The sequence below is a fragment of the Diabrotica undecimpunctata genome, chromosome 4 (assembly GCF_040954645.1).
Source record: "Diabrotica undecimpunctata isolate CICGRU chromosome 4, icDiaUnde3, whole genome shotgun sequence".
Lineage (NCBI taxonomy): Eukaryota > Metazoa > Arthropoda > Insecta > Coleoptera > Chrysomelidae > Diabrotica > Diabrotica undecimpunctata.
In genome coordinates this window covers 13994270-14018913 of record NC_092806.1, presented here as the reverse complement: position 1 = coordinate 14018913, position 24644 = coordinate 13994270, and the positions used below count along the sequence as shown (strand labels likewise).

The following is a 24644-nucleotide window of genomic DNA, read 5'->3' as shown; positions in this document are numbered from 1 at the left end:
GACATTCGAATTGTGGCAAACCTATACTGGGGTCAAACAGCAAGAGCAAAAATTGGCAACGAACTCACTAAAAGTGTGCAGATCAAAAGAAGTGTCCGTCAGGGTTGTATATTATCCCCACTCCTATTCAATATTTATTCCGAAGAAATATTTAATAAATGTATGGAAAATGCAAATGAGGGCATAAAAATAAACGGCGAGTTAACGAACAATATAAGATATGCCGACGACACGGTGATCCTTGCCAGTACCATAGACGAATTACAGCAGGTAATGGAAAGAGTTTATTCAGTTAGTGAGGAATACGGCCTGAGCCTCAACTTCACGAAGACAAAGTGGATGCTGATAAGCAGGAAGCAACAGCCTGCTCGACAGTTACGGATAAGTAACATACTAATTGACCATGTAGAATCTTATGTGTACCTTGGCACCAACGTAAATGCAAAATGGAAACAGGCCACAGAAATTAAGGCGAGAATAGAACGAGCTAGAGCATTTAGCAATATGAAAAAGCTCCTCACAAGCAGGGATTTGTCTCTTTCCCTAAAACTACGTCTAGTTAAATGCTACATTTTTCCGATCTCACTGTATGGTGTGGAGGCCTGGACGCTGACGGAGACGCTCACGAGAAAACTAGAAAAATTCGAAATGTGGGTGTACCGACGCATTCTTCGTATATCCTGGACCGAACATGTCACCAACACAGAGGTAATCCAAAGAATCGGAAAGGAGAAAGAAATCGTGAATACAATTAAACAAAGAAAGCTTGAATATCTAGGCCACATATTGAGACACGATAAGTACCGTCTACTGCAATTGATTGTCCAGGGAAAAATAGACAGTAAGCGAGAGCCAGGCAGGAGAAAACACTCGTGGCTCCAAAATCTGAGGAAGTGGTTCGGGCTCACATCGGTCGAACTATTCAGAAGCGCCGCAAATAAGATCAGAATTGCCATGTTTACAATAATATACAGCAATACACTAAAATAGCTATATTGGTATGGCAATAAGCAGATTATCATCAATTCCATAGGCAGCGCCTAATATAATTCTAGCATCATTGACTCTATAGACTGAACTGAAATAAATTATATTACAAAATTTATTTATTTCATATAACAATAAAACACTGAAAACTATTTTTAAAACTTCTAGGAAGGCTACAAATTAAAATTTTGTCTAACAACAAAACAATAAAAACTTTTTTTTGACACTTCCACCACATTTATTATAAAGTATTATCACTACAGCTTTTGGCAGAGTGCCCTTCCAACGAGATCTATTTTTGGTATGTTTTTACACTTATTAGTCTTCAACTGAATAAGTTAAGGAGGGGAGAACTGTTTGTCTCAAGTTGGTCATTCTGAATTATGTCTGTATCTTTTAATTTGTTAATCTCCATAGATTCTAATAAAGATAGCTTAAGACCTGTTAAAACTTTCGAGCAACTCCGTATAATACAGTTTCGATTAAGTTATACCCGATCTTCATTTTACAACCCTCAAAAGGGGCTCCAGGTAGTTGCGAGGAGAAGAAGGGCGACCCTCGGAGTGTCTCATCACATCGGCGTTAGGACAAGGACGCTATTTTTAAATTTCTCGTTTCTAAAATATTTTACATGTCTTTTTTTTTCTACAATACAGCTTAGGTTAAGTGATTTGTTTTTATATTATTAGACAACGTGAAATTCAAATAATATTTAACTTACATCCCCTACAAGGACAAGGCCATTATTTCAAATGTGAAAAATTTATAATTCGTCATTATAAGAATGAATATATTGTAGAAGGTAAAGTGCGTACGTAGAATCAGTTTTTCTATTAATGAAAGCCCTTTTATGTTCTGCTATACGTTTGTGAGTAGTTCTACCATTTTGACTGATATAAGTTTTTAGGCAGTTTACACACATTTAAGTTTCTAACCATGCCATGTTTAAGTTTGTTATTTTTATTATATGTGCCCAAGTTGTTGTTTGTTCTAACTGTCGAATTCATCGCTTATTTATTTCAATTTAACAGTTTATTTACATAATACCAACAACATAACCGTCTATAAAGTAAAGTAATTTATATTTTTTTGTTTCAGTTCAACAGCTAGCGACCTTATATCAAGAAGAGGAGTATTTTCTAGACGATATTATGGATCTGTGGAGCAGGTATGTATCCGATATCATTCCTTTTTGAGTTTTGATCTCTTTTGGTCTCCTTAGTAATTTTATTTTTAATTCCTAAGTTGTCATTTATTGGAATAACTGAAGATGTACTGATGTACTTTAAGGAGTTTCCATTTTGTTTACTTTATACTTTTTATGCCTTACTTTTATAAAATATTATTACTTTTTATCCAAAAATAAATTTAAAATAGGGTTAACACCAAAAAATATCTACTTTGACATCATCATGATGCAACCTCTTCTGTCCACTGCTGGACATAGGTCTCTCCCATTTTTTTCCACTTTTCACGGTTCTGTGCGCCATTTCTTGGATATTGGTTTAGTGTCATCCATCCAGTGTGTTGGTGGTCGTCCTCTGCTGCGTTTGTCCTCTTTTGGGCGCCAGTCAATTAGTTTTCTGGTCCATCTTGAGTCTTTTAGTCTCGCTATGTGACCTGCCCAATTCCATTTCAGCTGTGCTATACGTTCGACAACATCAGTAATACCTGTTCTTTTCCTTAGGTCTTGGTTCCTTATTTTGTCTTTTTTTGTCACGCCGAGAATCGATCTTTCCATGCGCCTTTGTGCCACTCGAATTTTTAGTGCTGTTGTTTTTGTGAGCGTAAGAATTTCTGCTCCGTATGTCATAATAGGAAGAACGCATTGGTCAAATGTCTTCCGTTTCATAGCTATCGGAATGTTGCTCTTAAAGATGTCTCTTAGTGAACCATACGCCGCCCAAGCAAGTGTTATTCGTCGTTGAAATTCACAGGTCTGATAATCCTTGCTTATTCTGATTTCATGACCGAGATAGGTGTATGTACTTTTCTGTCAATTCTGTCAATTGACAGAAAAGATCTACTCTGACGTAGGAGTAAAATTAGAAGTACAATGTTGTCATTAACCCACTATCTGCTAGTAGTTCAATTTGTTAAAAATTAGTTGATGTCAAAGTATTACTTTTTTAAAAGTAATCTCATGTCACAGAAAAAGTTCTAGTTCTGGAGAAGTTGCTGTAGATTTAAATTTGGAAAAAAGTTGTATTTTAGACCTTCCTATGGAATATGTGGAAACTTCAGTAAAACATCTCTTAAACGACACATTAAAAAGTTCACATTAAGGTTAAGGTTCTTTCATGAGTGGAAAACTATTAAAGAACAAATGAACAATGTAACGGAAAAACATCTAAAAGTAACACCTAGAAATAACAAACAGGAATGGATGACAGAAGAGATTTTACAATTAATGAACAAACGAAGAGAATCCAAAGGAAAAAATGACAAGGACGGAGAATACAAAAGACTAAATAGAATAATTCGAAAAAAAATAACCGAAGCAAAAGAGAAATGGCTGGAAACAAAATGCGTGGAAATAGAAGAACTACAACAAAGGCACGATTTTTTTAATTTACATAAAAAGGTAAAAGAGTTTACATCGACTACGAAGACAACGACTTTTCACACCATGCTGAACACGGATGGCAAACTGCTAGAATCAACGGAAGACAAACTGAAAGAATGGGAAAACTATATTAAAATTCTTTTTCACGACATACGAGAAGAACCAAGATTGGAAAATAACAACGAAGGGCCAACAATTCTGAAATCTGAAATCATAAATGCAATTAATCATCTTAAAACAAATAAAAGCCCAGGTCCAGACGGAATATACCCAGAAACGTTAAAATTAATCAGCGAAGAAAATATCGAAATATTTGTTCTTTTATTCAATCGCATTTACGATACAGGTAAAATACCCCAAGATTGGCTGGAGTCAATATTCATCCCACTACCAAAAAAGCCAAACCCACAACACTGCAATGAGTTCCGTCTGATAAGCCTTATGAGTCATGCAGTAGAAGTCCTACTAAAAATCGTACATAATCGTATCTATAGAAAGTGCGAAACAATCATCGGAGACGATCAGTTTGGATTCAGAGCCGGCATGGGAACGAGAGAAGCCCTGTTCAGTTTACTAGTTCTCGCCCAAAAATGCTACGACCAACAGAAAGATATATTTATATGCTTTATAGACTTCGAAAAAGCATTTGATAGAGTAAGTCACGACCTACTATTAGAACGTTTGCAAGAAGTCGGTTTAGATGGAAAAGACATCAAATTCTTAAAAAACTTGTACTGGAAGCAAAACGCCAGAGTTAGGATCGAAGGTTCCACATCCGCAGAAGTAGAAATTAGGAGGGGAGTTAGACAGGGATGTGTTCTGTCGCCTCTGCTATTTAATCTTTACTCCGAGTTTCTATTTAAAGAAGCATTGGAGGATTCCAAGGATGGAGTCAAGGTGAATGGCGTAAATATCAACAGTATCAGATACGCCGATGATACAGTGTTAATTGCGGATTCCGACGTAGGTCTACACGACTCATCGACAAGACCAACTCGACCTGTGAGCAATTTGGTATGAAAATAAACATTAAAAAAACCAAAGTGATGTCAATCCGAAAAAACCAAAACGTACCTCAACCTTGCACAATAAATGGGCACATTTTAGAACAGGTCAATAGATTTAAGTACCTGGGATGTTGGATCGATAGCAGCCTAAATCCTGATCTAGAAATAAGATCGAGAATAGAACAGGCCAGAAAATCTTTCGAAAAAATAAAAAAACTGCTTTGTGATTCTCGAATAAAACTCGAAATTCGACTACGTTTATCAAAATGCTACGTCTGGTCGACTCTTCTATATGCAGTTGAAACGTGGACCCTAAAAACATCAACCGTAAATAAATTGGAGGCCTTTGAAATGTGGATCTACCGGAGAATGCTCAAAATTTCATGGACATCGCATACCTCATACGAAGAAGTGCTGCATAGAATACGCAAGGAAAGAGAACTTTTTAACACAGTAAAAGTTAGAAAAACATCATACCTAGGCCATATACTGAGAAATAATAAGTACCAATATGCCCAACTTATAGTGAAAGGAAAAATCGAGGGAAAGAGAGGCCCAGGAAGGAAAAGACTATCGTGGCTCAGAAACATCCGACAATAGACAGGGCTAAATTTTGAACAGCTAATAAGAACAGCTGAAGATAGAGAAGATTTTAAAATTGTAGTAGCCAACCTCCATTGAGGAGAGGGCACTTTAAGAAGAAGAAGTTTTTGTGTGAGTGAGAGTTTCTGGCCCGTATAATAGTAAGAACTCATTGGTCAATTTCATTCATTTTGTTCATTTTGTTCTTTTTAACATTTCATACTTATTTCATATTGCATATTTCATAGTCACTTTTAATCTGTTTTATGGATTTTTTCACTTATTGTTGGTATATTGTTTATATACCTCTTTTAATCACTTGCCTAGTTTTTGTTTTTACTTATTTTACTCTTGTATATATCGAAAATCAAATTATGCATCAAATTGTTGAAATTAACAAATTCAGAAGTATTATTTTGAACACGGTTTGGAACAGTTTTTGTTAACGCTAAACTGTCTAAAAAAAAACGTTTTTCGCATTTTTTGCAGAAACAATATATCTTAATGTTTGATCAGTTTTGTCTTCTGTATTGCACCCTGTATCTTAAATCTTAAGTTTAAATTTTTTACAGCCAAACGTAAATACCCGTGAGATACGAAAAAGTATAAATTAATATAAGATTCATAACGACTGTAAATAAATCTTCGAACGCTTTATAAATGTTAACATTTCCTCGTTTTTGTCAGTCTCGACAGTCATACAAAGCTCTCACGAAGCATAAATTAAAGCTAAATCCACATCATGCGAGGCCCTTGCTTTGTGATAAAAGATTTCGCTCCTTTAGCGAGCACAGACGTTATTAAATGTACAAAATGAAAATATTTGTGTTTCAGTTACAGCAACCCGAAGTCGATGGCCAAGAACACTGTAGGCGATTTAGGATAGAAAATGGAGACTCGCCTGGTGAAAAGGATGAGGTAAGTTTTATATTTTCGTTGTATATATCTTTATTTCTTTTATTTTTCATTAAAGTCAAGATGTGGTAATGTTACTTTTGTAAAAAGGCTTGATAAATTTTATGTGAGGATAAGACTGCATCAGAGCTCAGTATTAACTCCGTATCTAATAATTCAGATAACAGGAAAGTTTCAAGAAGACATCACGTGCTGTTTTATGTATACTGATTACGTAAGGATGGTTTTAATTTTTCTTAATATGTTGCCCTTATGGAAAATTGGAAATCACCAAGGCCATCTTGGTCGCGAATTTAAAGGGGTGATTTCAGCTAACAGTTTATCTCAAATTTCGTATCCCTGACATTCTTTCTTTTTTCATTCCATTTTATTTTTGCTATCTTCTTTTGATCTACTGACCAAGGACCAAGAGTGTATAGATTTAGACTTCTACCCTTTGTTTATCCTATGTGTAACAATACCTTATCCGTGGTCCAGTATTGTTTGTCTGTTAAAATAAATGTCTTGACGGACCCCTAGACGAGAAGCGAGTGTCCTTGTATTTTCCTTCGACGTGTTCTTCTATTAATTATTCGACTATTTCGTTTTAGGGATATCGCTGTGCATTTGTCTGAGAGAAATAATCTGTACTTGTGTTTATATACTTTCTTAAGGAATATATTATAACCTTTCGAGACTGGCTGAATGACGAAAATCTATGCCACAAAAAAAAGAAAAGACCAGGAGCACCAATTTAAAACAGCTTACGAAATGCCACATTGGTTTTTCTCCCCGAGTACTAAAACCTTAACCTTTTAAGCCCTTAACAGTGGCATGAAATATATAATGCAGTTCTAGACACCCAAAAAATATTGTTCTCTGTCAAGCCTACATCTACTGTCTACAGCGACAGGTCTAAAGACCCCTATCATTAATAATTTTTCTAAAACTGTGGCTTAGAAGTCAGTAATTAATTTAACCAGAGTGTCATTTAATGAACTATTTAGCTAGTTTATCTCCTGGTTTGTTTTTCCACAATTCCACAAGTGACTCCTGTTGCAACACTTGATCAATGATTGATGGTTTCTTTTTCTTGGTTGCAATTCTAAAAATAATTCCGGGCCTAATAGTAGCGGACATGCAAAGAACCAATTTATTGGCATAATTGTTTTCATCCCTCACAACTTTTTAATTAACCTGAGCCGAACTAAGTGATATTAAAGACTCTTGATTATCGAAGTAGATCTTAATTGTACTATTATCTACTTCTTAATATATTAGTTCCATTAGTTACATTAGTTTGTATGTCAAAAACTTAGGTCGATCGCAATATAGCTTGTGGAACTCGGCTGTCAGTTTTGGAGCTGTCTGTGTACTAAATTAAGTTAATATATCTAGAGGGTCTATTTCCCAGTACTTTTGATTTAGTATTCTAATTTAAGTTTTTATTAAAACTATGTCTCAGGAGCATCCAGTCTAATGTTATCCTAAAAGGGCTCTTCTTCTTCTTTTTATATAGACATAAGTCTGCCTGTTTTTCAATGTGCCTCCAGTAAGTTGTAGTTCCATTGTTTTCGTGGTCTTCCTAGGGATCGTCTTCCTATTGCATATACGTCGTACATCTGTACTTCTAGCTCTATCCCATAGTGTCTTACCATCAATTTTTCTAAGTGTTTTCATCTCTGCTGTTTCTAACATCCTTTTTCTGTGTCAGGTCTTGTTTCTGAGGCGTATGTCATTATTCGTCTGATGACTGTTTTGTAAATTCTGCCTTTCTTTTCTTTCCCCATATTTTTATTTTACAATATTGTTTCATTTAGACAGCCTGCGGCTCTGTTTGCTCTATTCGCTTGATCGTCATATTAAGTTTCGAGCTTTCCGTAGCTAGATAATGTGATGCCTAGATATTTAAACTCCATCACTTGTTCTATTATCTGACCTTCCAGCTTCAATTTACATCTTGGTAAATTTACTGTTGTAACCATGCATTTGGTCTTTTTTGGGGAAATTAACATGACGTTAAATTTTCTGGCTGTTATATTAAATTGGTGCAGCATACCTTGTTAATCATCTTCACTTTGAGAGAGTAGTATTGAGTCGCCTGCATAGCAGATTATTTTAAGTTATTTTTCTCCCATTTGGTATCTTTTTTAGTTCTTACTTTTTTTATTATTTCATCCATAATCACGTTGAACAATAGAAGACTCGGGGAATCTCCCTGTCTTATCCCATTGCCAGCTTCAATAGGGTCGGTTAGTTCTTCTTCTACTTTTACTTTTATTGTGTTGTTTTGGTAGATATTTTAGATCGTTTTGATTATTCCTAGAGGTATCTCTCTTGCGTACAGTAAGTGGATAACGTCTTTTAATTTCACCCTGTCCAATGCCTTATTAAGATCCACGAAACAAAGATATGCCTGTTTGTTGTATTCTAAGGATTTCTCTTGCACTTGCCTCATTATAAATATAGCGTCGGTGCAAGATCTTCCCGACCTAAAACCTTGTTGTTCTTCCTAAAAGGGCGTCGACAGAAAATTCACCATAAACGTTTCACCAAAACACAGTTTGGCGAACGCAATTCATCGAAATAAAAATTCACGGAAATTAAATTAGTATAAAATTAATTTATTTTAAAATATTATTATCAGACATAACCGAATATTGTTCTGAAGCTATTTTCTTGTGGCATGTTAAAGTAATTATTATTTAAATGGGAATAAGCCACAATTAAAGGTTAACGTACGTTAATTGACGTTTCAATGTCCAAACTACAAACAATAATGTTTGTATTTTGAGAACTGTTTCCGAAGTGGAAATTGAAACGTCAATAAACGTACGTTAACCTTTAATTGTGGCTTATTCCCATTTAAATAATAATTACTATAACCGAATAATTAGAAAGCCCTTTAGCGTTACCCAGAGGACACAACAAGGAGGTCGGCTTTTTAGTCTTCTGTCCGGTTTTTTAATTTTTTTTAGCTTCATTTTTTTAGATTAAAATTTTTTGCTTTCATATTTCTAGTTTTCTTAATAATGTAAATTGTGTGCAATAGCACGTGAGTAATTTATCAAATGATCTACATCGTATTATGTATCCACAATTCTTTTTATTCTTTGTGCAGATTCTTTCTATTTCTTCTTTGTATTTGGCGTGTTATGTCTACTGAGGTATTGCACTATTTTTTGTTTATAGACTGTTCCCTTTACAACGCATCTATAAATTTCCAGATAGTTGGATGATGTGCTGCTGTTAAAAAGTACGATGCCATCCCTCCACAGAGTTGTTTTAGGTGAGCAAATTTATGGTGGACTTTAGTGTAACAATTCCACATATTTATAAGAAATAATGCTTCTCTTTTATTTCTTCGTTGTGGGCTTCCAATCCAGGTGTCTTTAAAATAATCGACTAATGGTTGTGCTTCATTTGGTCATATGTCGCTACCACATAACTGTTTAAATGCGGTTCCTACATCTGCTTCTGGTACAAATGCATTTGCAACCAACATTTTAAGTGTACAGCAAAGTTAGCATCCAAATCGTATTGTTCCTATAAACCACACTGTTAAATTCGACGATATAAACTCCGACATAAGTGGAAAAAGCAACCTTAATGTCAAAAATTCGGAAATATGGTTGCCACCGCGTTTATAAAGGCCTTCTTGAAGTCAGTTGTAATTGTTTTTACTTCTAAAACATGAATAATTAACTTTTTTAACTGATTGAATGTTCGCGAATAAGTTCCCTCTGATCACCTCAACACCATGAATATTTTATAACTGACAGAACAGCGATGGCACTGTTTTGAATATCTGGTTAGCGTACCAGTGTTTAGACTGTCCTTACAACTGCATATTTTTATCTGTTAAAAAAATTAAAATACGATCCCCTTCTTGTCCGGAATCAAATACAGCAAATGCATCACATGTTGCTGTACGTTTATATTCCATTGGTAAAACAATGTATATCAAATATTGCATAACTTTTACATCCCCAAAAATACATCTGACTAGTAAAAGCAACAATAGACTCGTCAACAGTAACTATCAGATTACAAAATGAGCTCACTGAGAACTTTTCATTAGTCAAAGGATTGAAACAAGGAGACGGGCTGGCACCGACTCTATTCAACTTGATTCTTGAACATATGATAAGACAGCTGAATATAGGAAGAGGTAATCTCCTAACAAATAAATCAATACAGATTGCCGCCTATACCGATGATATTAGCATCATGTCTCGCAAACCAGAAAAGACAACAAAAGACAAAAAAACTGACACAGGCAGGCGCTAAGAAGCACAGTTGAATTAGAGGACGATATTTACACTGTAGAAAGTTTCACATATCTAAGAAATACATTATTTTCTATTCCATAATCGATTATGGAATAGAAAAACCAGAAATTCAATGAAAAATAGTAAAGAGAAACAAAGTTTACTTTTCGCTAAAAACACGCACTGAAGATATAAAAACAGAGTCTACAAGACTATTAAAAACCAATAGTATATTATGGATCCGGGACATGGTTGATGGCAGAAAACACAAAACGAAAGCTGAAAGTCTTCGAAAGAAAAGTCATAAAGAAGATATTTGTCCTATTAATGTAACGGAGTATGGAGATCCGGGTACAACCATGAACTCTACAAATTATTCAAAGAGGCACCGATCCCAGATTTTGTTAAACTTTAAAGATTTCGATGGATTGGTTATGTAGTAATAATAGAGATCGATTGCCAAAAAGAGTCCTATATAGTAAAATGCAGGGCGCAAGACCAAAAGCAAGGCCACGGAAAAGGTGAGTGGCAGCGGACGCTAAAAATTTGCTAGACATGAGAACCTGGAGAAGAAGTTAAAGGCATAGTTTGGAGAAGGCTAAGGCTCGATTTGAGCTATAGCGCCGTTGGAGCGAGAGTCACCAATTTCGTAGTTATGAAATTTAAATCTGTCTATTTCCTGTTATTTTTGAGTTGCCTCTACCCTCCCAATGTTAACCTAAATATAGTTTTTTTAGTAGGACAGTTGAATTGTTGCTTATTTACTTAATTCGTAACCGTGTAAGTGAACCGAATAGACTTAAGTCGTTATTACAACTACATAAAATCAAGAATTTTAATGAAAATATTTGTAATGAAGTACTACCTTTAAGTATACTAGTACTTAATGTACTAAAAAATTAATGATTTACTTCTTTAAACTAAAATTTGTGAAATTTATGTATAGGAGCATTTACAAGAGCAAACTGCTTGTATTATTGTTCCCAAAAATGTTTGTTAAAAATATTGGCGTAACCAAACTTTATATTGACAATATCAATTATAAATATCACATAATTTAACATGACTCCGCTTTTATTATCGACCCGTAGAAATAAGTATCAGTATCATTATATTACAATATATATATTATAGCTATATTCACACACTTTATATGTACATGAAAAAAAAATAATATCACAAATTTGAACACAGACAGAAACATAACCACCAGGGAAATCTCAAGCACGAAACTAAGCGATATACTGCTGATGTTATGTTTTAACATATTCCATGCATATATATTTAAGAAAGCATAAAGGACTCTGTATGATTTTCAGATGTTTGGGTCACCGAGCACTCCAGTTCTCGAGAATCCCGAATATCAGACACGATGGTACTTCAAATATTTTCTGGGGAAACGTAAGTATATATATTTTTAGAGCTTCTGTTCGATAAGGTTTTTTTATTTCGGAAAAAATAAAATAAAAGTGTCGATAGTTACAGTTTATGTCCCATAAAGGTTTCCTGTCCTTGTTGCTCGTTAAAGTTCGGTGCACTTTAAAAGTTAAAAAACTATAATATATTTTTTATATGTCTGAAAAATGTTGATAAATTAGCATGGTTATACTGGTCAACAATTCCTGGCCAACAGGTCAACGATGGAAAATCTTTTTTTGGTAAAATTACCTCTATCTTATGTATTTTAGTGTTCTGTAATTTATGTAAGTTTTATACATACAGTGTAGGTGAAACTTTATGGTCGGTATGAACCTTACGTGAGATGGAGTGAGAAACACCTATTTAAAAAGAGAGAGGTATATTAGGTCAGCCCATTATATCGTCGAAATAGCATTAGTGGAACTAAGAAAATAGGAGAAGTTCAACATTGCCAAACTTATTGGTTTTATTTGACCTGTTGTCTTTTTAGCATTTTAACAACATTCTAAGATAATCAAATTTGGGCGAATTGATTTAAATGGCAGCTTACTGTTTTTTATTTTAAATTTGCCACAATTTTTCTTTTCAATAAGTTTAATTTAACATTTTGATTTCCACTTCGGAAATCGTTTTATGTAAATAAAATTTATTAATGTTTCGTATTTTAAGTACAATTTCCGAATTGGAAATCTAAACATCACGTGATTTAAAGTCACGTTGTGCCTTATTTGCAATAAAAATAATAAATTGAAATATCAAACCACAATAAAAAACCTTCATACGAAATTATTTGGCAACGTCTCATGTCGCGTAGTCAAAGCACCGAATCAAAGTAGAACACAGGTAACGAACGAGTAGAGGTGGGCATTCTTTTTTTTTTCGAATCCTGAGAAAACTAATAAATATTTTTGAAAAATTTAAACGCAGAATGAAAGAATACATTATTACCGAGGGCTGAAAGTCTCTAAAAACTTCTATAATGTTTATTTTAATAAGTTACAGGGGCGAAAAAAGAGAAAATTTAGTGTGATTTTGAATTTTAAGTATCTCATTCAAAAAAACTTTGTGTTTATTTCGGCCCTCGGCAATAATGTCACCTTTGATTGTTTAACAGTAGTTTCAAGTAAGAGAGTACCTACATAAACAAACATAATGGCTATTATCGTTTATGTGTATATTTATTGAAGTGAAAGAAACTAATCCAGGATATATTTATTATAACTTGAAAAATAAACTAAACAATACAAATAGTAAATCGTACTTACATTTACATTACACGTTATTATTAAATCGCGAATCGTCTAAATTGACATTTAAAAACGTAAGTTTTTCTACTTTACTTCTTGTTAACCATGTTCTTCTTTTATTTAAAATTAAATCCAGATTTTGAACATGTGTTCACATTTACAATACTTTTTGCTAAACCCGATATTAGTAATTGTACTACGTCGGATACTATGGATGTAAGGTTACCGTTTGCTAAAATTTTATTGCAAGATTCTTGAAGGCAGCGTACCATAACAATCACTGAACTACCCTTCAAGTATTTTTGGCCACTCATTGTACTTGTTATTTCTTAAGGCCGTAAAATTTGGGAAAATTGAAAACAAATAATCCATTCTTCATTATTTAGATTTGGTCCAAGTCTAAGTCTGTATTAACTAATACAAAAGTGGAACGGATTGCCTCTTCTAACTCGGTCATTCTTTTTAACATGTAATATGTGAAGTTCTATCTAGTTTCCACGTCTTGGATTGGCCGTTTGGGAACTTTGTTATGTTGTAATTGATACTTTAAAAGCCTTTCAAAAGATAAGGTACTTTTTTGAAATGTGTTTATTTAGAAACTGAAATTTGAAATTAGTGAAATAATTTCACTAATTTCAAAAGCGATCTTTTCTGAATTATGGTTTCCAGAAAAATGGCAGCAGCCTAATAAAATCGTTTTAAATTCTAAATTTTCGGTTAAATATTGTCCTGTTAATGCGATGTAACTCAGTTACTCCATATGTCCAAAGGTCAGTAGTAATACAGATATTTTCTACTTCTTAAACAACTTGTGATCTAATAATTTGCTTAGTTTTGGTTTAACATTCCTGAAGTAATGAGCCTGACGTAATGAACAAGTTTTTCTTGTTGGTGGTTTATATCCAGGAATCCACCCTGCAAACTTTTTAAAAGCTCGTTCTTCAACTATGGAAAACGGATGAAACGAGTCTTTGCATAGGTTTATTAAATCCATATCTATTTGTTTCTTTTGTTCTAAACTAATATTTTTATTAATAGAAGTATCCATCACCTTTTGACGCTTGGGTGGCGATGGTAGTATGTCAGTACTTGTAGTAGAAGTAGTCGAAACGGACAGAAATGCGTCAGGAGAAGTTTCAATCATTGCAATATTCAGAAAGTGGACCATAAAAGCTGCATCTTCTACAAATGCGCATTTTTTGAAAATAAAATTATTATTCTTATACTAGGTCAATAATTTTGACTAAGAAAAATAATTCATAATTGAATATTTACAATAAATAAATCCTTTGACGAACTATCAATAAAGATTTGAAATCGAAAATGCAGATCAATCGTAAATCGAAACTCATTCGTTAATCAGAATACCTAGTTATAAAAAACAAAAGAAAGAGTTAAGAAGCTGGTTACTTCTATAAAAAAAGAAAAAGAAGATTGTACTAGTGAAAATCAACCAGTACAAGAAAAAGAAACTGATAAAGATGACTTGATAAAGATGAAGTCCATGGTGTATTTTTGATGAATTTATTAGACATGACTCATCTAAACATACACCTGTATCTAGAGATGTAAAAGAAGTCGACATGTATTTGTCTGATGATATTACTCACAAAAAATTTCGAACGGTGATTGGAACTGTCCATTACAGTGGTGGAAAAACCATCGCCATGTATATCCTAACTTAACCACTATATTAATAAAATATTGTAGTATTGTAACAAAATCTGTTTATTGTGAACACATGTTCAAAATCTGGTTTAATTTTAAACAAAAGAAGAAACAACAAGAAAAGTGAAAAAACGTATGTTTTTAAATGTCAATTTAGACGATTCGCGATTTAATAATGTGTCATGTAAATGTAAGTACTATTTGTATTGTTTAATTTATTTTTTAAGTTATAATAAATATATCCTTCGTTAGTTTCTTTCAATATAATAGCCAATATGTTTTTTGTGTACTTGTTTATTTGAAACTACTGATAAACAATCAACTAGTTACAGTTTACGAAAAACGGTTCCGATAAAAATGTCAACGACCCACCTCTAGTTTCTTAGGATCGGAACCAGAGATCTCAGATCGGAACTAATCGGAACTAATCGAAACTAATCGGAACTAATCGTCTTACTACTGGGCAATGGGCAGCAATAAAAATGTGGAGGGGAGACCAAGGGGAAATATAATTGTTATCTTTGTCTGTTCGCTGAAAATATGATTTTTATCTGCGTTAGATATCCTGTTAAATTTTACCATACCGACCATAAAGTTTTACCTACACTGTATGTAATGACCACTTACCAATCACATCAGTTGAAGAGGAAAAAGCAATATCACAACTAAAAAATGGCAAAGTTCCTGGACCTGACAATGCATATGCTGAACTCATAAAGCTATTTAGCACCGACGGTACTCAACGACTAACAAAAATATTCAATTACATATATTTAAACGGAGTAATACCAAGATACTTCTCTTCAAAAAGGGAGACAGGGGAGATCTCAAGAACTATATGCCAATCTCCCTGCTGTCTCAAATGTACAAATTGTTTATGAGAGTAATAAATAACAGGTTAACGTTGAAGCTCGATAGCTATCAACCGATAGAGCAGGTAGGATTCCGAAAAGGTTACAGTACAGTGGATCATCTTCTTACAGTCAGAACTCTAATAGAGAAAGCCAAAGAAAGCCATTCGACTCCATAGAACTTTGGGCCATGGAGGAAGCTATGAACAACTGCAGGATAGACTCCCGATACAGAATGCTTATACACAATATTTACAAGAAAGCTACAATGAAAATACAAATTGATGCGAAAACCAAAGCTATACCAATCAACAGAGGAGTTCGCCAGGGAGATGTTATCTCACCAAAGCTATTCACACTTGGACTTAAAGACGTGTTCAAAGACATTAACTGGGCAGATAAGGGAGTAAATGTTAATGGAAGAAAACTGAGTCATTTAAGATACGCTGATTACATTGTAATATTCGCTACAAGTTTCGAAGAACTACAGACCATGATGACGCAACTATTTCAAGCTTCGGAAAAAGTAGGTCTTAAAATAAACTTGGAAAAACCAAAAATAATAACAAATACACCGAACATTCCAGAAATAACATTGAACAACATAAATTTAGTAACAGTAAGCGAATATATCTACCTGGGACAGATAATGAAAATTAACAAAGAAAATCAAACTGCCGAAATTACCAGAAGAATAAGGTTAGCGTGGGCAGGATTTGGAAAACTAAGTTGGATCTTGAAAAGCACTAAAATAGAACAGTATTTAAAAACCAATTTACGATCAGTGTATCCTCCGTATACTCACGTATGGTTCATAGACGTGGACACTCACCAAGTCCAATATGGATAAAATAGTAAAAGTACAAAGAGCGATGGAAAGATCAATGCTCGGGGTTAGACTTATAGAGAAAAAAACAAACAAATAGATTAGAAGCAAAACCAAAGTAAAAGACGCAGGAGAACATGCTGCCAAATTAAAATGGAGCTTCGCAGGACACAATGCCCGGCTGAAGGATAAGAGATGGAACCACGAAATACAGCAGTGAAGGTCATGGTTAGGAAAGAGAAGCAAAGGAAGACCATAAATGAGATGGGCTGATGACATTAAGAAGATCAGAGGACACAACTGGAAGCAAGTGGCGCAAAATAGAAGACACTGGATTGATTTGGAGGAGGCCTATGTCCAAAGTTGGATTACTTAAGGCTGAAGAAGAAAATACCAAGATCATGGCTGAAGTCAACGTTATTCTCTACCAAAGAAAACAAAAACCGTATCCTGCAATGATTTCCGGACCATCAGCTCAATGAGCTACATTTTAAAGTTATTTCTAAAAATCATACATCAAAGGATATATAGACTATGCGAAGAAAAAATCAGCCGTACACAGTTTGGTTTTCGGAACGCAGTGGGTACGAGAGAGGAATAAAAGTGTTATTTTAACGATGTAGAGATGTGAATTGCGATATTTATGCATGCTTCATTGATTACAGTAGAACTGCAGAATGTCTACGAGCGAAAGTTTGTTAAAAAAGATATTACCACTATAATCAAGTGAATGCATCTGCGGTGGACAGAACATATATAGCCTGGGCCCCAGTATCGAATATAATACAGTGCAAATGGTGGGAATAAGAAGAGGAAACAGATCAAAGCAAAGGTGGATAGATGCCGTAAAACAGGATCCTGAGAAGATTAGTGCTAGTACCTGGAAAATTTAAGCAAGCAACAGAGCGCAATAGTACAGAAAGCTTAATAAGGTTCGATGATTAACTGAGCTAAAGGTCAGCAAACAGCTCTCCAGCAAAATTCATCTGCAACAATTTAAATACTTTAAACATTTTATGAGAACAGACACAGAAAACATGGAAAGACTTATTATCCAAGGAAATGTAGAAGGCCGAAGATTAAGAGAAAGATCTCCAACAAGATCGATCGACCAAATATTTAAAAGACCTATTATGCATGAGGCAAAAGAAATGACCAGAGATAGAGATCTTTGGAGACAGACAATACACGGCATCCTGATGACCACTACACTTCCATCGGGAGATCAGGATTAAAGGGAGAGAAGAGAAAGGGTTTTTTCTGGTTTACGACTTTGTTTTGACTATTTTTGTTCTGTCCTCTGCCGATTCTTGGTTTTAGAGAAACATCAAAAGTAAGGTCATTGACTTCAACCATGACTATTACCAGGTTAGTATAATTGGGTGGTTTTTGCTTAATTTCCTAATTTAGTTTAGTCCTTAGTTTCCTAATGAAGTTAGTTGACCTTGTTTTATTCAGTTCAGACCTCCAGCTTACACGTCGCAGTTTCTTACTTAGACAATCATCATTTACTGTATGTATCACTAACATCACTTAGTTAAGCTGGGTTGATGCAATCTTAAACAAAAAGATACGAATTCTGTAACTTAGCCATATATGTAGGCCTATATTCTATATATAAAATATAAATTTTAAATATTCTTTAAATTTGACCATTCTACAGATAAATATGTGTAGCAGCAAAAGACAGCCCCGTATTTATATTCGCTTTAGAATCTATCTAAATAATCAGTCCAAAGCTGTCAGCTTTCGTTTTACTGTCACGACTTAAATGTCTTTTCTCATGGACATTTCTTCAAACGGAATCCATTACGTGGTAAATAGCTCTTTGTCATCGCAGATTAAAATAATAAAATTCATCCGCTGGAACAGCTCATTTCAGAAGTAAACAGGAGTAATAAGGTGAGAGCGGGTACTAGAAAGGAATATGAATTAAGGGCTGGATGACGAGGGTAGTGACAACCAAGGAATGTCGGAAAGAGAAGCTATTATAAAACTTGTTACAACTTTTATAAAATATTACGTATTGTTCTTTCATTATATAAAAATACTACCGGGGAAATTTATTAATTATAAAAGAGGTATGCGGAATAATTTTAAAATATAAGAGAATAAAACATGTATTAAAATAATGCTAAAAAAAGACTTTATATATATATATATATATATATATATATATATATATATATATATATATATATATATATATATATATATATATATATAGTTTGAGTTTAGTTCTTGAACCTTAATATATATTTTTTTAGTGGATTTTCTTGGGCTTAGGTTCATAAAAAAATTTTTGATTTGGTACTAAGGCATTTTCATATATTTATTCGACGTTTCGGCAGGAAATCCATGCCTTTTTCAAGAAGTAATATTGACAAGCATGTAAAAATTTGTTACTAACAAGTAGACGTCACAATTAAAATAATATTAAAAACATAGGACATACCCACTAAGTCACTACATGTAAAATGTAGTCATTTTACATGTAGTGACTTAGTGGGTATGTCCTATGTTTTTAATATTATTTTAATTGTGACGTCTACTTGTTAGTAACAAATTTTTACATGCTTGTCAATATTACTTCTTGAAAAAGGCATGGATTTCCTGCCGAAACGTCGAATAAATATATGAAAATGCCTTAGTACCAAATCAAAAATTTTTTTATGAACCTAAGCCCAAGAAAATCCACTAAAAAAATATATATATATATATACAGGGTGAGTCACGCTCAACGGGACGGAGCCTACCGGGGAAACGGCTAAAGATATTAAAAATTTCTTTTGCAGGAATACGTAGGTTAGTACCGGCTACAAATTAAAATTTGTAAGATATATACAGGGTGTCCCAATTTGGCGTAATGATATAAACTTATACTTTTTTAAATGGAACAACATATATTTCACTTTAATTTTGAATTCTACTGAACAAAATAATGTTACTTTATTTAACATTCCCTATACCTATTTTTGACCGGTTTCGATTTATTTGGGTTTTTCTGAAAATGTACTATTCGCGAAATTAATTAATTACACAATATCGCATGAATTTTAATTAACGCCTTTTTGTCAGTTAATTGTCAAGTGTCCATGCTTTACATCAGAATAATTACCATTTGAAACTAATCTACAGAGTGTTCGCAATCTGAAGTGTCAATGCTGTACCATATTTTGTATAATTACTTTCTTAACTTAAATGGGACACCCTGTATTTTACTTTAATTTTGAATTCTAATTAAAAAAATAATATTACTTTATTAAACAATCCCTATACCTATCTTTAAGAATTTTCGATTTATTTGCGTTTTTTTGAAAATGCACTATGTATTCTTGAAATTAATTAATTTTTATCACTTTATTACATAAAGTTCTACTCTAACTTAAACAAAAACCCTGTATTTGAATGTTGTAACAATTATTATAATCAAACTATTATAAAATTTTATATTAATATCTAGTATCTTCAAATCTATTTGCATTATGTTACCTGGAACATTAAATGTCATTAATTACATAGCTCGTTATTATAAAGAATGCCATGAAAAAACAAAAGGTACCTAGCTGTCAAACTAATTGTCAAACTAATTGTCAAACTATTAACTGTATTGCTTTCAATTAAATAGAAATGGCAGATTATTCAATTGAAGACCGAGTAAATATGATTTTAATATTGGGTGAATGTGATCAAAACAGTTTGTTAGCATCAAGAGTCTATGCTGAGAGATTTCCCTTAAAACGTCATCCTCGTAAAGAAGTATTTGACAGAGTCTTAACAAGGTTTCGTGAAACTGGCAGTGTTGTTTATACTAAACGAAAATTAATAAATCCGATAACTGAAGATGAAAATACCGAATTAGAAGTTATTCAATCAGTTATTGAAAATCCAAATACAAGTACAAGGACGATGGCCAGGGAGATTGAAGTAAGCCAAACTAGTATATGCAGAATTCTTAAAAAATATCAATACCACCCATACCATATTCAAATGCATCAGCATTTGTATGGAACTGATTTTGAACGTAGGTTAGAATTTTGTTTATGGTTTCTAGACAAAACGGGAGCAGATCAACATTTTTTTGATAAAATTTTGTTCACTGATGAATCTACTTTCCATAATAATGGACTCGTGAACCGTCATAACTTTCACTATTATAATACGGAAAATCAACATGAATATAGATGTACTGATCGACAAAACCGATGGTCCCTTAATGTATATGGTGGAATAATAGGAGAACATGTGATAGGACCGTATTTTTTTAATGGCCATTTAAATGGACAAAAGTTTTTAAGATTTCTACGAAGAGACTTTTGGATACTTTTGCAAAATATCCCTTTAAATTTTAGAAGAACATTGTTTCTGCAGCTAGACGGTGCTCCAGCACATTACACGCGTAACGTTAGAGAATATTTAGACAGAAAATTTCCCGGAAAGTGGATAGGTAGGGGTGGTGCTGTCAATTGGCCCCCTAGATCACCTGGGTTAACATCAATGGACTTTTTTTTGGGGATATATTAAAAGTTTGGTTTATCAAACTCCACCTACAACCGCTGAAGACATGAAAACGCGTATTCGTAATGCGTTTGGAACAGTTACTCCAGAAATGCTAAGAAGAGTAAAACAAAATTTTGAACACAGAGTGAGGTTGTGTATTGAAGAAAATGGACACCATTTTGAACATTTAATGTAAATTAATTTTTTTCTAGTGTGTTTTGTTTAACTTTATGTAATAAAGTGTAATTAATTAATTTCAAGAATAGTGCATTTTCAAAAAAAACCCAAATTAATCGAAAATTATAAAGGATAGGTATGGGGATTGTTTAATAAAGTAATATTATTTTTTTGATTAGAATTCAAAATTAAAGTAAAATACAGGGTGTCCCATTTAAGTTAAGAAAGTAATTACACAAACTATTATACAGCATTGACACTTCGTATTGCGAACACTCTGTAGATTAATTTCAATTGGTAATTATTCTGATGTAAAGCATGGACACTTGAAAATTAATTGACAAAAAGGCGTTAATTATAATTGATGCGATATTGTGTAATTAATTAATTTCGCGAATAGTACATTTTCAAAAAAACCCAAATAAATCGAAACCGGTCAAAAATAGGTATAGGGAATGTTGAATAAAGTAACATTATTTTGTTCAGTAGAATTCAAAATTAAAGTGAAATATAGGTTATTCTATTTAAAAAAGTATAAGTTTATATGATTACGCCAAATTGGGACACCCTGTATATATCTTACAAATTTTAATTTGTAGCCGGTACTGACCTACGTATTCCTACAAAAGGAATTTTTAATCTTATCTTTATCTTTATCTTTAGCCATTTCCCCGGTAGGCTCCGTCCCGTTGAGCGTGACTCACCCTATATATATATATATATATATATATATATATATATATATATATATATATATATATATATATATATATATATATATATTAAAATAACTTAATTTTGAAATTCCATACACAAAATCAAATTAATTGTGATCTAATTAGCAAATTAAAATAAAAAAAAATTATTTAATGAATTTTTCCATCGACCGTCCATTTATGATCAATTTTAACACCCTCAAAATCATTGATTAATGACCCCTATTAATGAATGATTTTCTATTAATAAACGATTTCATTATAGGCAACACAACAGACATTGCTTGCATAAATTAATTAAAAATACTCGCATCTCTACACTGGGCATTGTTTTAGACGTTCTTCTGCCTCAATATTGTGTGACAGTGGTGCAGTCTTTTCAGCTATTAAAAGGCTAGGTGGCTGGAAATCTACTGCTGTAGCAGAAGGTTATATAGATAATTCTATACAGAATAAACTTGAGACGGCTGAAAAGCTCCTGGGACAAAATAACACAAAACCTTGTCAAAGTACTTCCTTCAGCACCACCGCTTCATCTTCTATCACAGAATTTACAGAGGTCCAAGAAGACTTAAATATAAATTTGTCAAAATGCTATACAGCAGATAATCATTTATCAATACCTTCCTTTAATTTCAGTAATTGTACTATTTCGAATATTAATGCTTACAATAATAAAACTACCACTAAGGAAAATTAAACTTTATATAAAGTTAATGAAAGCTGAAAAAATTGTTGTTTAAAAATTTAAACTAAGATATCTTTATTTCTGAAAAGTACGATCGACGGAAAAGTTTTGTAACGAACTCGTGAATTAAAATGGCGATTAACAATCTCGAATATTAACGCGCTCGCTCCGCTCACGTGTTACAATATCTCAATTGTTAATCGCCCTTATTAATACACTTGTTGGTTAAATAACTATTTCCGTCGACCATCCATTTATGATTAATTTTAACACCCTCAAAATCATTGATTAATGACCCCTATTAATGAATGATTTTCTATTAATGAACGATTTTATTATATGCAACACAACATACATTGCTTGTATAAATTAATTTAACCACATTTAACGCTCTGTGATTGGCAGTGACCTGTGGTGTAGGCAACCAAACATATAGGTACCTATTTATATTCCCACTAAAAAATTATTTAAAATGACATAGCCGCTGTAAGTACTGTCTGTCATTGTATGTCATTATTTATCGTTAAGTAAATAAAAATTTAAACTAAGATATTTTTATTTCTGAAAAGTTCGGTCGACGGAAAAGTTTTGTAACGAACTCGTGAATTAAAATGGCGATTAACAATTTCGAACATTAACGCGCTCACTTCGCTCACAATATCTCACAATATCTTAAAATATCTCAATTGTTAATCGCCCTTATTAATACACTTGTTGGTTAAATAACTATTAATGTAGACGCCAAATTAATAAATATATGTTTTTCTCATCTTAGTGTTCTTAATTGAGTTTTAATTTGCATATACAATTAACCACAAAACAATTCATATTTAATATAGTTCAATCAATGTCTTGTTTCCACAATTTGCCTCTGTATTTTTTTAAACGGATTTACTTTAATTAGTTCCCTATCCAACAAACTCCTTCCCGGGTTCTGCTTATAAAAACCAAACTATCGACAAACTCCTAACAATAGTTATTTCTCCTATTGGAAGGCCAAAATTCTCTTTAGCTATGCTTCGCTCCAAGAATAGTATATTATTTTACTTATAAATAAGGCAACTACAGCTTTCAACACTTTTCTTTGCACTACTTTTCGTCACAAAAGTTTTTCTTTCACCGGTTTAAAAAAAAAACAAACTATCGGCACACTCCTTTCGATTTTGTCTTCACTCGCGTCAAGTCCAACAGCAGATGGTTCTCCTTGCTTTTTCAATCTCATTCTTGTCTGTCTATTCCTTCCATAAGTTCTTGACCCCAATCAAAACATTCTTTCTTTGCATTAAACCAAATTTCAAAACTCGCGAAATTCTTAAAACTCAGCTAATTTTAAATTCCCGTAATTGTGTACAAATCATACAAGACAATAACTTTCTACTTTCCCGTTCATCGTTAATGACCGCTTTTGAGATAACAGAAATGAATCCCTGAAACGGCAGGTAGATATCATTTAATGCAACCTATTTATTTACAAACCATTCTGAAATCTATTGATTTCCATAAATTAGAAAACCTTAGTTCAAAAATACATCCAAAATTGACAAAGTCTCTATTTTAGCACTTCACCAACAGTATTAAATTAAAACCGTATATCTAGAATATAACTATAATATAATTTTGTAAATTGTTTGTCTTCTTCTTCTTTTTCTCTATACATTTTTCTCTATATACAATTTTGGATCATTAATATATATGTTCCAAAATATTTCCGCGGTTAATACAATTAAACCTAGAGCTAAGATTAACATTAAACTCAACAGTATTTCGGGTTAAACCCCGTCAATTATCATTGCGCCGAGCTTTCGACATCCTCTTCGATATCTTCTTTAGGGCTTTCGAGGTCTTAGTCTCCTGAGCCCGGAAATGCGGAACTTTGACCGCAAACAAATATTTTTAAAAAAGATTATGCGGGTTGACCGACTAATTATTATAACGATGCTGCAATAAGTAGAAAAATACGAAAATACTCAAATGACTTTTACATCTGCTCAAAAATCATGCTATACTATTTAGTACTGATACATACTAAAAACTAACAAGTAGAAGATTAAAGGTAAGATTTAAAAAACATATATACACTAGCCCTAAAAGCAAAAATTTAAATAGTTTTGATAGTTTGCCGGTTACTTTTGTGCAAAAGTAATCAGAAATTGTTTTCTTATTGTAAATAAATAGTCCAGTCGTCAGAGAATTGACCCCTAAAATCATACGAACAAGATGAATTTTCCAGAGAATATTAATTTTG

The 24644-nt window shown here is 33.0% G+C and overlaps 1 protein-coding gene across 5 annotated transcripts in view; it reads left to right on the top strand.

The window, feature by feature from the left end:
* Nucleotides 1-24644, top strand: part of LOC140439213 (GTPase-activating Rap/Ran-GAP domain-like protein 3) — a 685378-nt gene that overhangs the window by 537673 nt on the left and 123061 nt on the right. For all 5 annotated transcript variants that reach the window (XM_072528978.1, XM_072528977.1, XM_072528979.1 and 2 more), the window contains 3 exons: nt 2086-2155; nt 5977-6060; nt 11627-11708. In XM_072528978.1, the coding sequence (XP_072385079.1) occupies nt 2086-2155; nt 5977-6060; nt 11627-11708 (236 nt within the window). The remainder of the gene's footprint in view (nt 1-2085; nt 2156-5976; nt 6061-11626; nt 11709-24644) is intronic.